The sequence below is a fragment of the Phocoena phocoena genome, chromosome 19, assembly GCF_963924675.1.
Source record: "Phocoena phocoena chromosome 19, mPhoPho1.1, whole genome shotgun sequence".
Lineage (NCBI taxonomy): Eukaryota > Metazoa > Chordata > Mammalia > Artiodactyla > Phocoenidae > Phocoena > Phocoena phocoena.
In genome coordinates this window covers 870,613-886,507 of record NC_089237.1, presented here as the reverse complement: position 1 = coordinate 886,507, position 15,895 = coordinate 870,613, and the positions used below count along the sequence as shown (strand labels likewise).

Below are 15,895 nucleotides of genomic sequence, written 5' to 3'. Positions count from 1 at the left end.
TCCTCGAAGACCCATGCCAGCCACCCTTTCACAAGCAGTTTTACTTGGTAATTTACAAACGTACTGGCTGCGCTCTGCACCTGCCAGTAAGGCAGTTGTTAGCCTAGGATGCAAAACGATTTCTAAATTAAGGTTCTGGACTTGTAAAATCAAGAAAGCCTGATCATCCACGATTTAACTGTGGTAGTCAGTGAGTAACGGGATAACAACCAGGACGAGTCCTTTAACCGTCCTAACATCCAAATTAGACGTCTCTACAAGACGCAGGTGAAGCACAATTCAATCGGAGGCATGTGAAAGGGCCCGTGTTCCCTGATTGAAAGTAGCTCCTTTTCTCCTGCCGTGTATAATAAACAGCGTGGTGGCCCGGGAGGGGCGGGGGGGGGGGCGGGTTGGATATTGGAGCCAGGTGAAACCTCAAATTGATGCAAGCTTATAAAAGCTGGGCTCTTGGGCCGGAAACACGGTGGGTCCTGGAAGCCGGAGAGGTGAGTGAGCGTCTGAGCGCGGCGAGCGGAGTCTGCGAGGAGGAAGACGACGACGACGACGACAACAAGCTGGACGGCGTGTGCGGTGGACGGAGAGGAGCGGAGCGGGCGGCCCTGAGGGAAGAAGGCTGGGAGAAGAAGGAGGCCGTGGTGGCGGAGAACGGGCCCGCTTCCGCGGCGTCCTTTAGCTCCCAGGCCCGGGCGCCCCCTCTGTTTCCCCGGCGGCGCGGAAAACGCGGGGGCGTCGACTCCTCCAGCGCCGGCGCGCCCCCGCCCCCGCCCGGGCCGCGCTCAGAGCATGCGCGGTGGGCGGGCCGCCTCCGCCGCCCGAGTCGGAAGCGCGAGCGCTGGCGCCGCTGTCAGTGCGCGAGGGGCCAGCAGCGCGCCCGCGGCTCCGCTCCGGCGCGGCTCCGCTCCGGCCCGACTCCTGCCGCGCCTCGGCCGCCGCCCGCGCCCCCCGCTCCCGGCGGAGGTAGCAGGCGGTGGGGGGACCATGGCTGACGTCTTCCCGGCCAACGACTCGGCGGCGCCTCAGGACGTGGCCAACCGCTTCGCCCGCAAAGGGGCGCTAAGACAGAAGAACGTGCACGAGGTGAAGGACCACCGCTTCATCGCCCGCTTCTTCAAGCAGCCCACCTTCTGCAGCCACTGCACCGACTTTATCTGGTGGGTGCGCGCGGCGGGGCCGGTCCTCCCCGGTCTGGGCCGCCTCTCCCGGGGAACTTGGGGAGCCGCTGGGAGTCCCAACTCGCCTGGGACGCTACGCGCGCTCCAGGCAGGACGCACGCGGGCGGGACTCCCGGGAGTTGCCGGCCGGCCGCCCCCCGCCGCGGCAGGGGGCGACAGGGAGGCCCCCCACCCTTCCCCGGCGTCCCAAGAACAGACCGGGAGTCTCCGCGGGTCAGGGCCGAGCGCCGCGGAGAGTCGGAGGGCGGGTCCCCGGGGAAGAGTCTGGGAGGTGGCAGGCGGCGGCTGCGCGGCGCGGCCCGGGTTGGGGGCGAGCGGGGCCGGGCGCCTCGCGAGTGTGGATGCGGCCTTTTTTCTCGGGCTCGGGCTCCGGCTCCGTTGCAGCCTTGGGTCCTGCCCGCTGCAACTCGTACCTGTTGGCCGCGGAGTGCCTCCGGTTTCCCTGCGTGAACCCGGGGAGAGCGGACAGGCGACCAACTGTTGAGAGCGTACAGGGGAGTGGGAGCTAAAGGGAGCGAGTAAAGGGCAGAAGGGGAGATGGAGTCCTTTAAAATAACCCGCGTCAGCACGGGGTCAGGCTGGTAAAACCCAGCGCGTGAGGACAGAGCCCGTAAGAAAAACGTTGGCAGGGCTGAAGGTGTCAGAGTTCTGGTAACTTTCAATGAACGCAGAAATTAACTCGGGGGTCCCCGGGGGTTTACGGGGAATGGGTAAGTGGTGGGCTTTAGACGGGGGTTCTCTGAACCCTGTGAAACTAGAGGAAATCGTGTATGTGCTTTCTTCCCGTCAGAGAGCTGTGCCTTTTATTAACTGACTTTTTCAAAAGGTCAGTGATTCCTCAATTCTTTTTTTTTTTTAAGAAAGCTGAAACTAAAGGCAGTCCAAATGCTCCAGTTGGAGGAGCAGTAGGTTCTTTTCAATTAGGTTGCTAGCCACTCTGCCTCTTCTATTTCTTGTTCTTGGATGTAAGACACCCGCCCCAAGTCAGACATGTCTAGGGTTCCTTAACTCCTGCCCCCCCGCCGCCCCGCCAGGCTGGGGAATGGCACCAGGTTGATAGCACAGAGTGCGCCCTGCCACCAGCCAGCTGGCCTATGGATCTTGTTGGGGCCCTCTGGAGAACGCTACCTGGATGCATCACATCTGGGGAAAATCATCTCTAAGGGCAAGGCCCACAAACATGGTGCTAATCGATAGGTGTTTAACTTTGTGTGGCGTTATCTGAATTCATCACACCCGGGAAAGTCATCGCCAAGAGAGCCCCACCAACGTGGTGCTAATAAGGTGCTTAATTGTCTTTTAGAAATCAGCTCAGCAGTCCACTTACGAAAAGCACAGCCACCTCCATGAATGGTTTCCAGTGTGTAGTCAGCGTATGAAGCAGTTGTGCTCCAAGGAGCACATAGGTAGTTGTAGATAAGACTATTTAAGTTCTTGGAGTATTAGGGCAGAGAGGAGATTGCATTTAGTTAAGGGGAGGTCTTCAGCCTCGTGTATCAGCTGTGACCTTCCATTAAAAGGGAACAGCTAGGCTACTGATCACTTTTGCAGGAAGTAGGTAAGGTAGAAAAGGGACTTGCAACATGTATATCCAGGCTCGCTGAAGACTTTCCACTATCAGTTGTTAGCCCCTGGTGAACTGACGTGGCATGTCAGGTCACCAGGTGTAATGTGAGTGGAAAATAAAGATCTCCCTGGCCTCTTTCTCCCGGAGTAATCCCTGAAACAGTTCTCTGCTTAGCTGTAAAGCAACCCCTTGGAAGTTCCAGGAAAATATTCCCCAGCTTTGTCTAGCAGTGGTTTTAATTTTTCAGTTTTCTTTTCTGGGTCCTTGATTTGCAAGTCATTTAAATATTAAAGCACTGATATTTTAAAACTAAGTGCGTTTAATTATTTTCTGGGTGGGGATGACTGAGTTAATTATAAAGATCTGTGAAGTTCTTTGTAAACTTAAAATGCTATGTGAAGCGAGAGATTGACTCATAACCTTCTGAGAATTTTAACGTCGTTCATCCTAGTTGGAATGGTGTTTGCGATTAACGTCCCGGTCAGGGTTTTCTGCTTAGAAAGTAAATTCTCTGAAGTAATTTACAAGAACGAAATAGTTCCTGAATGTGCTTTGAATGCTCTCTGGTTCTAGGTAGAATTAGATCATAATCTCACATGCGAAAAACAGGGGTGATAGTTTGTAAAATGTGACTCCTTTAAGCCAAAGTTTAATGTTAAGAGTGGCGCTGCTTGGCAATATCTAGACAAATACTTAAATTCACAACAAATGATGAAGCTGCTTTTTAGTTGTCTTTAGGGAGAAACAATTTTCAGTTGGTCTTTAGGGACCAAATTCAGCTTTTTTCTTTTAACCATAAGGTCAGGTCCTGTTTGTTCCCTGAATATTGTAGCCAACAACTTTATAGTCATGTTCTTGTGTTGAAATTTAAGTATTGATAAGTGTAAAAAAAAAAAAAAACTTGCATACATTGAGACAGCTTAGGGAGCCTTTGGAGGTCAGATCTTCTCAGAGTTGCATTGACCCTGTGCTCTGAGCTATTAAGGCATGTTTTCCTGTCACATCATTGGGTTTCATGTACAAACCTTTAACTAGAAAGCTTTGTTACATAACTGGCTTAAGATATGGTACCCAACACAAAATATGTTAAGAAATCTTCTTGTTTGTTTTTCAGGGGGTTTGGGAAACAAGGCTTCCAGTGCCAAGGTAAGCTGCCCACGTTGGATTTTATTTTCAGGTACAGCATGAAATAAGCATTCCAGACAGGAACAGTGTTTCCAGTCATCTTTTCTTTGATCTCCCCCCCCCCCCCCAAAAAAAACGTTGTTTAGATGTTCTCAAAATATGAGGGCTGTAAATTTGGGCCTTAAGAAAATTGTTTGGTATTTTGCCTCGTAATCTGCATATAGAGCTGCCTTTTTCTTCAAGGGAAAAACCTTCCTGTAACTTATTTTTTTTGCCAAGAACATTCTTGTCAGAAACTGCTGTCTTTGTGTGGGTGTTCAGAAAAAAACGAAATCACGGTGTGTGTGGCTCTTCCTGGTTTTGTCCATTTTTTACCTAGGCATTGGGTTGGGCCCCTAATCTTGGGCCATGCAGCACGATAGTGAGTTGTTTCTGGTTTTTGATGGTCGATTGTCACCCAGAGCAAAGTTTGCACGTTTTAAGGCGGCTGCAGCGTGAGGCACGTTATCTCATCTTACGCTCTCCATTGCATCCACAAAGCAATCCCTTTCCTCCTCTGATCTGTAGTTGGCATTTTACGCCCTCCAAATACCTAGCTTTTCATGCTCTTCGTTGAAACATTTTTTTAGAATGCCTTATTGCTTGTGAAGTCATCCCAGTTCATTAGCCCACCTTCTGGCTCTCCTGTCTATATTATGTTTACTTAGTTCTGGTTACATTTCCCATCTGGGCTTCGGTTTATTAGGGCAAGTGGAAAGTGCATTCTAGCCTGGAAAATATTATACTAAGTGTTTAATGTTAAGTGCGTTAGAGACACACAGGGTGTACTTCCTGTAACTTTAAAATTGTGCTCGTAAGTTGGTTACCATTTAAAACCTGCACGCTTGTGAACTTGTTTCTTATGTGCATTTTCTAAAGATTTTTGGATGCGGGTATTTTATGTATAATCAGTACTTTACTTTCCTTTACGTTGTGATTAACACCCCTATTGAATACGTTTATTTGGAGAGTCACATTGAGAAATCAAGTTGAGTCCTTTGCAGAAGAATGAAAGGCGTGGTGCCAGTCTAAGAAATGAAAGGAAGATGTGACTCTTTCCACTTCTCAGAGTTGTGGACCTGAACTTTATAGGCAACGTTTGAAGTCTTTGAACAGGATTTTAGGAAATTTAAAGATTTAACCTTGTGATTCTGGGCTAATGTGATACCTATATCTCCTGTCATTTTTGGTAATGTGTTTGAATGGAGGCCTAGGGAAACTCATAAGAAAAATATTTACTGAATGTTCTAGATAATGCACAAGATAAAGGGGGTATGTTATGTAGAAACTGAGCTTTTTAAATACAAAGAACCCCAGGGTAAGGTTTGTCCCTTTGAGACCTGCAGGTTTTGTTGGCTGTACTAGGCTACAGCAGGACCTGAATGGTTTTTTAAGCATCTTTTGAACTTCCAGTGGATTAGCAGGTTAATAATCTCGCATCCAATCACTCCCATTTACCTTAATTACAGAAATGCTACTCATAAATTGCACAAACACTGTATATAAAAATGAAGTCTTGTTTCCTTTCCCGCCCTCAGGGATAACTTCTATTTAAGACCTCCATTCATTCACTTATTTACACATACTTTTTAAAAATCAAAATTTTCAGTCATTCTGCAGCTTTTTTTTAGCAGTAGGTGGTAGGTATCCTTCCATATCAAAACATCAGTTCTTCCTTATTTGCATGTGTGGAAATAGCAAATTGATTCACCTGTCTGAGACATTTTAAATGTTTCTAAGTTCTCTGTACTGTTGTAGTATAAATACAGCTGTCAATATCCTTGGACTCTAGGTGTTTCTGCAATAGATACGTAGAAGTGTGTGTGGATACATTTTAAACTGCAATGAGCACAGCTTAAATTGCTCTCCAGAAAGGTTCTAATGTGTATTTCAGTATCAGTATGAGAGTACCCCTTTCTCTTCATTCTTACCTATATTTTTGCTCTGGTAGGTGAAAAGGGCCTCTTTCAAATTCCATCTCCCGTGTAAGTTTGAGTACTTCCAACATGTTTTAGCCCCTTGTATCTGTCCTGTGAATTTCCTTATATTTGAAATTCAGGATTTACAAACCGAACTATAGCAGTGAACGTGTGCTCTATGCAGTATTGTTTGCTTTGAAGAATTAAACCTGATCCCTTGAATGAGTTCCCCTACTGTATTTACAGATTTCTAATTCACAGAAACCATTTCAAGTTCTAAGTCTGTTTGTGGGGAGCTGCTTGTTGTGTAGTTATGTGTCATCTGTAGTTTTTGACTTCCGAGCAGGCCTGTGCTAACCCATTATCTTGTTGTTTGTAACTTAGATAATGTTAGCTCAGGGCAGTGCTCTTAATCACATAATGGTTACTCAGTGTTTCCTATTTTGGTACTTGTCTCAGTCTTCAGTATATTCTTAAATGGTCAGATGTTAAGTTTTCTCCTGATCTCTAACTCAACTTTTCCTGTTGGTTTGGTTTGATAGGCTCGTTCTTAGCAGAATGACTCGTCCTCACGTGTGCCCTTTGCAGCCCACCCTCTAGGGATGACAGCTGGAGGCTGAGGCTGCCTTTAGTATGCGTACTTGTCACCTGATGGAGGGGGTGTAGTGTTCCAGCTCTAAGTGTGTAGCGTGTTGCTCTGGTCAGAAGATAAAACACCTGCAGCTGAGTTTACTTCAGCTCAAAGGGGGCAGATGCTCCAAACGAGTCACACATACATGGACTCGTTTAGCTTTAAGCCTAAAATATTCACCGTCATTTAGTGTTAAGTCAGAATTGGAAGACTAAAGATACAAGCAAGTTTTAGTCCTTAAAACTGGGTTTGTAATCTGTACCATCTAGAAAGCATATTTTATAAGGGTGTTTCCAAAAAAAACATGTAAGGTGATTTCCCACTTCTTCCCTTCCCCCAAGATATAACATAAATGGACGCAGGAAGCTTCTCTGAAGAGATCTGTTGGGTCATTCCTACTTTTACCTGATGGACTCTATTCCGTCCTTACGGCACACGTGGTACAGGGATGCAACCCTGAAAATGTGTTACCAGGGCAAGTAACACAAGCTGATCCTGCGGTGAGAATTTGCTGCCTGACGTGGTTGGAACCGAGGGCCTCGTGGGCGGAGGACAGGGTAGATCTTGAAGCCGTGGAACCTTCTTCAGGTTCTTAGAGATGAAGACAAGCCGAAATGATAGGACTCGAATTTGCTTTATTTTTGTTTGGCTTATTCTTTGGGTTGGCTTGATCTGTTCTGTGCTCACTTCATCTCCGTGAGGCTGCTGGAGAGCTTGGCCTTGCCTGCTTCTGAAGGAAGAAGAGAAGCAAGCTTGTCTGGCTCTGGGCATTGAGGAAGTTGAGATTCAAGCCCGGAAGGCCTGGGTCCAGTTGGGGTCTCTGTCCTGCTCAGGCTGCTCCCAGCAGCTGTCCGAGAGTGCCGGCTGCCTCAGGTGCTCTTCCTCGGGGGCCGTGGCGCCCCAAACAGCCGTATCTCCTACTTTGGCTACTGGGAAAGGGAGTGAGCCAAGTCGTTTCTTTCCTCCTCAGTTAGCAAGACCCATGCCCTTCTCTACTTACAGCGTTAGAAATAGCCTCTCAAAAAGTGACCTGCTTACTTGACGGGCCAAATAGTCTGTTACATCTGGCTAACCTGCTTCTGTTTTCCCTTTTTCTGTTCGTTCATGGTGAATGTCACAAGTTAAAATGCACTGTCACCCAGGCTCTCTGAATACACGCTGGAGACAGCATCAGTATGAATTCCCCCGGATGACCGGGGTCTGCTGTTGTGGCTCTTCGTCCTGGGTGGTCCGCCTGGCACGTGCAAGCCGTCCGCAGGGAATTCATTCACGTTCATGTGCTCGCACGGCGCTGCTGAGCCAGGTTTGGATCTTGAGCCATTTCCCTGCTGAGTACACGTCAAATACTGTACGTAACTTGTGAGGCTAACTGAAGCTCTGTATTTTTCCATCGTTGAGGGTGAAGAAATCGGCTTTCTCCACCCCTTTCCTGATGACATTCCATCTTGAAGGCCTGTTTCGGGGTCGATATTTCGGCTTACCCAAGTAGGACGGTGCTTGATACTCCTTCTCTGAGAATGAAAGTTGATGTTTGAAGAAAAAAGAATGGTTTCCCCCCTTTGGCTGTAGGAGCTGAGGAATCCCAGAAAACCGGGCCCATCTAAGGGAGGGTGATCTTTACCAGGGGGTTGAGTTGGCAGCTTTTCAGAAAGGGATGCCTTTTCTGAAAGGCATCATCACGAGCTCAGGGTTCTGAGAGCCAAGCAGTGTGGCCGGCAGGTGCCAGGAGAGGGTTGGGGGCTGGGACCCGGGTGGGGCTGCGTGGTGAAGCTGGCCACCTTTGACAGAGTACCTGTCCTTCCCGTGTACTGGATCGGCCGCCCCTGGACTCTGGGGCGGCCCACTGATTTCCGAAGTTGATGCCAGGATCTTCCATCTTCAGAACAGGTCAGCATTTCACGACCCTGCTTCTCACTTGGTTACCCTCCCCGCAGATGAGAAGCCATGTGAACTATAGATGAGTGTCTGGTTACCTGTAAGTTCCAAAAAGGCAGGTCCAAGTAAGAGTGAGTATGATTCGGAACGCTGGAGGTTTTGCACTGAGGTCAGACTAAAGGGTTATTTCAACTTCGAAGATGAGCTTGTCTGTAATCCCTAAAATGCAGGAAAGTGATTGAGATGGGCAGCTAGAACTTTCTTTTCCTCTCAGAAGTAGAGACACGTGAAGAAATCTTAGTATAGGGGATTCCCATTTGGTGCCAACGGTTACAAAATGATTTCTGATTAATGGCTTTCTGAATTGCTCTTCTTTCACTCGGTACATTAAGTGAAAGTGCTTCTATTCACACACATGCCCCCCCCCCTCCGAAGTTGATGCTGGTAGAAATCTCAAGTATTTATTTTTGCAGATGAATCTGACATGCAAATTTCCTTTACTTCTACCATGTGTCTTAGTGTCCTGAGTGTTTCACTCTCCTGGAGGACACTCACATTTAAGTTTTTAGTCACATTAACCCTTAACATGCTGGTTTTTTCCTTCACGGTGGTTTTCAAAGTGCCATTAACTGTCTGCAGAGCTTCCCTGTACGGATGGAGCCCGGCTCCCTGCCAGGACATTGAGTCTCTTCAGTCCCGCTGCCTTGCTTTTTCTGACTCATCTTAAGGCTGCTCTCCTTCCTCCCATCCTCCTGTCACTTGAAGGAAGCTGTACTTTTCCAGAAAGTGTGTTCTCTCCATGCTTTCTCCAACCTGTTTTTGCCCAGAGAGTACACTTGGAGTCTTAGCCTGAAGTTTAGCCTGGACCTTTTCCGTCCTCCCTGCCATTCTGGGTGCTCTCCCTCTCATAGGACCCTCCCCCCACAGTATTTCCTGTCTGTTTCCTCTACCAGCCTCGGGAGCAAGGACTGAGGCTTATTTCTCTGTCTTCCATGTTTAATGCAGTGCCTGGTGCTCGGTTGACACTACGTAAATATTTGCTGGGTGTGAGATTGTATAAATATTAGAGGTATGGTATGAATGTTCCTAGCTGGAAGGATCACAGTCACTTCTGCCTGCCTACTGTTTTTTTATATAAATTTATTTATTTTTGGCCGTGTTGGGTCTTCGTTGCTGCGCGTGGGCTTTCTCTAGTTGCAGCGAGCGGGGGCTGCTCTTCATTGCGGTGCGCGGGCTTCTCACAGCGGTGACTCCTCGTGGAGCACAGGCTCTAGGCGCACGGGCTTCAGTAGTTGTGGTTCGTCGGTTCTAGAGCGCAGGCTCAGTGGTTGTGGTGCACGGACTCAGTTGCTCCGTGGCACGTTGGGATCTTCCTGGCCCAGGGCACGAACGCATGTCCCCTGCATTGGCAGGCGGATTCTTAACCACTGCACCACCAGGGAAGCCCCTGCCTACTTGGAAGTCTAGTTTATAATCCAAAGTTATGTCAACGAGGGGTAGATCTTGAGATGGCATAAGAAAAAGTGATTTCTGAAGCTAAGCATACTTAGTCAAAATATAGAGCAGAAAATTTTAATTCGTATGTGTAATAAGTTCTATGTCATGTTAAGCTTAATGAATTACTACGATAGGAATAAACCCCTTGGTGTGCCTGCCTTCTAACTCTAGAGAAGTATCTGGACATCAGAAATGAATCTTTCTGCCACGGATAAAACCAGAGCATGGTATGGGCCCCAGCAGGAGGGGCGATGCCTTAGCTGGGGTACAGGGGTGAAAAGTTAAAACCAGCGCCAGGATGTGTTTGGTACAGTCATTTAAACGGTCCTTTGCTTGGAGATTGCTAATGGCCGAAACCAGATTGTGATGCTCCAGACAGAGCAGTAGCTCGACTTGATTCTGGTGTTTTTAATACTTCTTGTTCCTGAAAGGTTTCTGCATCTTCATGTGAGGAGTGGGGGCGCAGGGGCGGAACGGTTGTCACCCAGTTGCAATCCCGTGACAGGCTTCAGTCAATTGAAAGAAAGTCGTGTTAAATGCTGCCTCATGCCAGACAATCCAGGAGCTTTCTCATTTTTGTATACTTCTTTGCAAAAGCGCCCCATTGAGCACAGGATATGGTCGTTTTTAAAGAAACGAGTGCCGGAGAATCTGCCAGGCTGGTGGGGTGGAGCTTGCGGGGTGGAGCTCGGGTTCAGATTCTAATCGTTGTTCTGCAGAAAGCACTTTTGAGAGCCAAATGGAAACTTTTTTGGTACTTACAGAGCCTGAATTTATATTAAGGGGGGAAAGAATGCTGCCATTGAGGGAAACACTGAAACATGTCTTGGTGACATAGAATGAAGGCCTTGCTGTCCTCACGTGTCTGTCAGAATTTCCACGACAAACCCTTTATTTCAGGTCTCTCCCCTCAGACTGAAAACTCATGTTAGACTTTAACCTGAGACGTGAACATTTCAGGATTGGCATGGTTTTAGCTGTCAAATCTAGTTGAAATTACTACAGCTACATTAAAAGAAACCCTCTTAAATTATACAAAGGGGAAAATGGCTTCTGGAAATAGAATTAGAGGGGAATGATTTGATTAATTGTCAGCGCAAGATAAGAATTATTTAAGAGCAAGTTCACCAAGTAAGATTAGCATGAGGGTAGTTGATCTTTGCCTTCGTTTGCTGTTTTCCCCCTAATATCTATACACCTCTAGTTTGGGCATTTTGGGAAATACAAGATCATTTATTAACTGGGGTGACTTCAATAGGTAAGAAATAAGAGTGGAAGCCCGGGACCTGACGGTGTGTACTATAAACAAACTTAGACCCAACTTGGACAGACTTGTATGAGAAATGGGATAAGAGCATGATCCAATCAACAGCTGAATTCTGAGCAAAATTCTGTTAGAGATGATCCAACTCCTAAGTGCCAGTGATCCTGTTGGTGAAACCATGACGCTTGGAGTGATGAGTCTCGTACCTCATGCGCTGTAGTCTACGATGGGGAGGTTTTCCTGTATCTGAAACACAATAACAAGCGCCGATGTCGTGCTTACTCTTAAATCCTGATCTGAGCACTTTTCGGTCCTCATTTGATCCTCATGACACTTCTGAAAAGGTCCGCAGTGCCATCCCCGTTTTACAGCTAGGGAAACTGAGGCCCAGAAGTTTGGCAGCTCGCTGCTCGCGCCCGGCAGTGTGGGTCCAGACTGTGCTGTTACCCCAGGTGCCCCGCCGCGTGGTTCCTCCTGCTTTGTCAGACTTCAGCCACCTCACTGGATGGTGGAGGTACGCAGGGATGAAGTTCAACCCGGTGACGCCTCTGTGCTTGCGGCCTGTAGTGGGAGGTTCTGCTGGACGCCGCAGGGCGGACAGCCTGGCGGCGTAGATGGAGACAGCTCACCGTCATAAGTCTGAACCAAGTAGGAGTCGACCGACATGAGGATGAAGATGTTTTTTTGGCTCCTTAAGAGGTGGCTTTCGATTTGGGCTTTGTAGGATGCGTGGGATTTCCTTCATTTGGGGAGCTGGGGGGAAATGCTCTAATGTGAGGAAATAATGGAGCAAAAGAACCTGAAAGTGACTTGGGGGTCCAGGGAGGCTGTGGTGCTGGCGGTGTTGCCAGCCCTGACCCCCCGATAGGGCAGATGGAGAAATGCCCGAGGGTCTACCCCCTGCCTGTCCCCACAGGTGGGCTCTTTTCTGCTAATCCGTGACTTTCTCTTGTAGTTTTTTTTTTTTTGGCGGTACGCGGGCTTCTCACTGTTGTGGCCTGTCCCGTTGCGGAGCACAGGCTCCGGACGCGCAGGCTCAGCGGCCATGGCTCACGGGCCCAGCTGCTCCGCGGCATGTGGGATCCTCCCGGACCGGGGCACGAACCTGTGTCCCCTGCATCGGCAGGTGGACTCTCAACCACTGCGCCACCAGGGAAGCCCCCTCTTGTAGTTTTTAACTGTCATGCTCACTTTTCAGAAAGATGTTGCAGTTACAGGAGAGAACAGTATTACACACCATGTCAGAGATGTAGTATTAATTTTTTGGAAAATGTGTTTTAGTAAGGGTGCTGCTCTGACACTATTCCGAGGGTCTTTGTTCTGAAGCTGGTACTATTGGTGGCCAGCCTGGAGATGAGGACTGGAGGTGATAACGAAGACCGAGTTCCGGTAGGCTCATACACATCAATAAGGGAAACAATAAGAAAGAAATAACATCACGTATTTAAAACTGGAAGCACATTGTTCTTTAAAAACTGCACACTGGTTTATTCTTCCAGAATTTCTGGTTCATTCTCAGTTATTTCTTCCTTCTCCACGGGGCTGAACTGTGGGGAAAGTGTTATAACCCTAATCAGAATCCTTGGAAGGTAAAGGGGTGCTGCAGAGCACCTCAGGTGGGAACATAAGACGGGCTTTCATCTGGATTTCAGCTGTGCAAAATCGGAACTCACAGAAGACTGCTGCGCTGGTATGTGCTCGGCATATGTCCGCCCACCCCCTCCCTGGGGAGCTGGCGTTCCGTCCCCGCTCTCCAGGGATGGACGCTGGGGCGGAGGCTAAGCACTCGCCCGCTGTCCTGCAGCTTTGAGACCAGGGTGGTGGAGTGTCTGTCGCATCGCAGTAGTTTCTTGTTGGTATCTGAAGCTATACTGATAAGTAGCCAGTCCCTTTTACTCACGTTTTCACTTGTTTTTCCTTCTGTCAGATTGTCTAATAAAGTATGATTTGTGGTGCTGTTTGTAATTGGCATAGAACTCATTGATTCAAGAAAGCTACGCTCATGCTTGTAAAGGTTTGCGTTAGTTTCCATTTGGATTTGTTTTGAAGTTCAGTGGCAGTAAATGAGCTTAAATTATTTTCCCCCTTTTGAATTAATGCATACAACTGTACATAGTTATCTTAAAATGTGAAAATGGGAGATGGCTCACTTTTAAAACTTCGGAAATTGCAACTTGATCCTTAACTGTTTTACAGTGTAGGGAGTAGTTTAAATCGTACTTTTCTTTTTTTTCTAAAAGGTGCTTAATGCAGTTGTAATCATGAAAAGTTGTAAGTTAACATTAATAGGTGGATTACAGAATGATCCTGTTAGTCATAGGCCTAATTTTGAAATCTTCAGTATATCTGATGTTTTCACATGGTGAGTTTGATCACTAAAGTGATTTTTATCACTTTAGTTTTCCATTAGCTTCTTCAATCTGAGTGACTCATTAACATGGAAAACTTGATCATTCTGTTTTAATTTCAGTTTCTAACAGTTCAGAAACATGCAGGACTGATTCTTATTTATTCTTTAGGTTCAAAATCAAGTTTGGGTTAAGGGTTGAGACGCGTTGTCTTTCCCTTTCTTAATCAGAACCGTCAAGCACCACAGCACCTGCTGGTTGAGCGGGGTCTGATCATGTGTTGCAAATTAACTTGCAAAATCGCAATTGATTAAAGATTAGCTGTTGGGTGGGAGCTGGAACCGTTTATGCTTGAGATGTGCCGTGGGTGGTCTGAAAAGAATCTGATGCACTGCTGTAGAAAAATTAACATAAATGGAGATCAGATGATAACTCATTGGGCGAGGCTCTGGGCTTTTATTCTTCAGTTAATATGACGGTGAGAGGTGTGATACTAATGCTTTTCATGATTAAAGTATAAACTTGGGGAGAGTACAGCAGTCATGCCGTTAACTCTGATAGGCTCGTTCGTGAACAAGGTGCTTGGCTAACTTGCCTGTTGGTGGCGAATTAATGAAGTTTTATCCCAAAGTTCTGAGAGTACATCGTCGACTTCTGGCTCTTGTTTGCATTTCCTGTGTGTCCCTTTTATGTCAGATTTTATTTGATCTGTATATATTGACCGAGCAGCCTGAAACTATGTGGAGACTTAGGATTAAAAAGAAAAAATCGAACTAGTAGAATATAGTCACGTCAGGTGGGCGAGATTTTAGTCACTAAGAAGCTGGAGAGCTCTCTTAACCATTATATTTACTATATCTGTAGGTAATTAAAAACGTGCTTCTATTTAAATGTAGGTTAGTCATCTGAATTCATGTCCATTTAAGTACTAACCTTGGCCTCCTTGGTGAAGTCTGTAGTCACAGGATCAAGAAGAGCCGTGGTCTTGGGATTTAAAGCAGGAAGGGATTGTGGAGGCTGTATAACTGAGGCCCTGAGTTCACAGCCTTGGACCCGGCCACGAGGGTTCCGTGATGTGCTGTAAACCCAACCGCAAAACTGATCTTCGTGCCCCAACTCCTGTAAAGTGATGCTGTGCCCACTGCCGCTTCCTGGTAGCTCATAAACCTTTGTACTTAAGTGTACTCTCTAGTCTTACATCTTAAGTTCTACTGCCAGTGAGTCTAGGTGCCCATCCCATAATCTATTGAAGCCTGGGGAAATCTGGAAACTTAGAGCAGGCACTGGATTCCTTTTACTGCCTTTGAAAAATGGTAGTGCCGTTTAGAGACAAATGTGCATCTTGCTCTAAAGCCTAGGAGGTTTACTGAGTAAGGGTTGTATGTTCATCTTTCATAACGTGGGTTACCAGTCTGGTAATAACAAACATCTTGCTTAAAATATTAAAGATGTGTACGACTTTGGATTTGGATGAGAATTCACGGGCAAGGAAAATGGCTCTGCTTGAAGTTACACATTTGACTTTTGTCTAATTTTAGCTCCTCACGATTGGGAGCAAGCTACATCCCTGAGCTACTTAGTCTACTATTAATCTTACACCGAGATATTACAGCACCTCATTTTGCATTTTATATGTTACCTAAAGTACATATGTACAAGCCCACTAGTATTAATCTACAACTGTACATATTTTTGGAGGCCCCCAGGCAAGATTTGAAGGGTGACTAAATATAACCGTAAAGTTTATGTGGCTTTGCCTTCTGTAGTACAGTGACCTGTTCTTAGAATTGAAATTATTTCTGCCCAGTGGTACAGCCAAATATAGACGTCAGACCTTCGTTTCAGTGTTGACTTGAGGTTCTGATCTTAGAAATACATAAATATAGAAAATATACAAAATGATGGAACTGAAGTTAAACACGGACACTTTATGCATACCTTTTTCAGTGTTTTCTATTTAAATCCAAACACAACATAAGTCTTGTAAGTGTTGCTTGGGGAATTTTCTTTCCTGTCCTAGATTTCTAAGTTGCTTTAAAAATGAGCCAGAAGTGATGGTTCCTATTTTTTTTCCTTGGTGAGTTTCCCTCCCATACTCTTGGACATCTTTATTGCTCCAAGAGACTTTGAATCAGATTCAAAGTTAGGAAACTCAAGGTAAAGTATTACTGCTGATTTGATATATATGAATAATTTTGAAGATTTGATAGGACTTGTGTTAAGAGTAGGAAGTTTTTGGAGCTTCCCTGGTGGCGCAGTGGTTGAGAGTCCGCCTGCCGATGCAGGGGACACAGGTTCGTGCCCCGGTCCGGGAGGATCCCACGTGCTGCAGAGCAGCTGGGCCCGTGAGCCATGGCCGCTGAGCCTGCGCGTCCGAAGCCTGTGCTCCGCAACGGGAGAGGCCACAGCAGTGAGAGGCCCGCGTACTGCAAAAAAAAAAAGTAGGAAGTTTTTT

At 46.8% G+C, this 15,895-nt stretch overlaps 1 protein-coding gene across 1 annotated transcript in view; it reads left to right on the top strand.

The window, feature by feature from the left end:
• Positions 1-930: 930 nt before the first annotated feature.
• The window catches only part of PRKCA (protein kinase C alpha), a 364,351-nt gene continuing 349,386 nt past the window's right edge, over positions 931-15,895 (top strand). Inside the window, exons 1-2 of the mRNA XM_065897487.1 lie at positions 931-1,154; positions 3,857-3,888. Coding sequence (XP_065753559.1) covers positions 982-1,154; positions 3,857-3,888 — 205 coding nt within the window. The 5' untranslated portion in view covers positions 931-981. The remainder of the gene's footprint in view (positions 1,155-3,856; positions 3,889-15,895) is intronic.